Source organism: Phaethon lepturus, unplaced genomic scaffold (assembly GCF_000687285.1).
Source record: "Phaethon lepturus isolate BGI_N335 unplaced genomic scaffold, ASM68728v1 scaffold33732, whole genome shotgun sequence".
NCBI lineage: Eukaryota > Metazoa > Chordata > Aves > Phaethontiformes > Phaethontidae > Phaethon > Phaethon lepturus.
Genome location: NW_010526114.1, coordinates 274 through 1,873, shown reverse-complemented (window position 1 = coordinate 1,873; position 1,600 = coordinate 274). Strand labels below are relative to the sequence as shown.

General features: G+C 64.8%; 1 protein-coding gene across 1 annotated transcript; it reads right to left on the bottom strand.

Moving 5' to 3' along the window:
* Positions 1–260: 260 nt before the first annotated feature.
* LOC104617615 (hydroxyacylglutathione hydrolase-like protein) lies at positions 261–1,599 on the bottom strand (the record flags this gene model as incomplete). The annotated part of the gene is made up of 5 exons (XM_010282974.1): positions 261–426; positions 790–869; positions 956–1,057; positions 1,221–1,324; positions 1,497–1,599. Coding segments are annotated over 5 exons (555 nt in total), but the record flags the coding sequence as incomplete, so codon positions are not given.
* Position 1,600: the final 1 nt, after the last annotated feature.

Here is a 1,600-nt window from a genome sequence, read left to right as displayed (position 1 = left end):
GAGCTCGCCGAAGGCACCCACGCAGCCCCGTCCCCCCGGGACCGGGCGCTCCGCAGAGCTCCCACGGGCCAGGGGAGCCGCGCAAGGCACTGCAGGGAGCGAAGCAAGAGCAGCCTCAAAACAAGCAGGTTAAAGACAGAAACCACTTCCCAAACCGCCGAGTCTTGCGGGAGTAAGTCAGAGCCGGATGGACGCAGCCCCGGGAGGAAGGCCCCACCGCGACGGGGATGCTGCGTTTCGGGAGCCACCGCCACAGCTGCTCACTTCTTTTCGAGGAAGGGGCTGAAGAGTCCCCAGTCGAACGCGAGCATGGCCTGGGGATTGGGCCGCTCCTTGGGCTTCTTGAAGTTATCCTTCTCAGTGCGGAGGGTCCTCAGCACCTCCACCGGGTCCATTTTGCCCGTGAACTTCTGCAAGGGCTCCTCCCTGCAAGGAGACTGGCTCTGCTGTGACCGTGGGGGACGGGATGGGGACCCCCCTCCCTGCTGGGACCCCAGTGCACACCGGGACGGACAATGGGGGAGTCACCATCCCAGGTGGCTGCCGGGCACAGGGGGCCTGTCTGCGGGTGCCCCGTGCTGGGCAGTGCGGGACTCTGCATCTGGGCACCCTCCCCTCCCTCGGGCTTGGATTTCCCACCAGCTAGCAAAGCCATGGGACAAGGGGTGATGCTGGAGGGAAAAGGGGAGCAGAGTTTGGGGGCAGGACCAGCCAGCCGGGGCCCAGCCACCCCGGCTCCGTTCGGGGTTGACGGGCCCTTTGTGCCCCCAAGGCACTGGTGCTGCTTACGTGACCCGCAGGAAGGGGTTGTAGAGGAACTCCTCCTGCAGCGTGGAGGGCACCGTGGGCAAGTCCTCGTCATCCCGCTGCTGCCGAGGAACCAGAGATATCCAAAAACCCACCAGCATCCAACAACCCCTTCAGCCCTCACCCTGGCCGGGGCACAGCCACTTACTTTGGCCCACGCAAGTTTCTTCTTCACTATTTCATTCTCCGGTTCCACTTTCAAGGCGAACTTGAGGTTTCGGACGGTGCACTCGTGGCCGCAGAACACCTTCTGCAAGGCCAGCAGGAAGCACCTGGCATCACACGTGTGCCCGGTGCTGGGTCCGACCCATCCTGGTCCTGCTGCAGCCCCAGCAACAGGCGCTGCCAGCCTTGAGCCCCCTCATAATTTTGGGGTCCCTAGCCAGGCTGGGGCTGAGATGCCGGGAACTCACCGTCTCCTTCGGCAAAGCCCCCAGGATCTGGGTGAGGTTGGTGTACATCTGCTCTGCCGTCCCCTCGAAGAACTTCCCACAGCCTCCCACGAACAGGGTGTCACCTGTGGAGAAAGGGGTCTGGGCACAGAGGGGACCCTGTCCCCGCTGCCGGCTGGGAGCCCCCACGTGCTGGATTTGCCCTGTGAGCGCCAAGAGCCGGGGGGACAGGCAGCACACGGGCAGCACGGCCCATGTCCCCGGCACCCATGGGTGCATGCTGGCAGGGTGGGGTACCTGAGAAGAGAGCCGGAGCGTCCGGGGAGCCGTCCTCCCACATGAAGTAGCACATGTGGCCCGAGGTATGGCAGGGGGTGAAGAGGCACCTCACCCGGATGGCC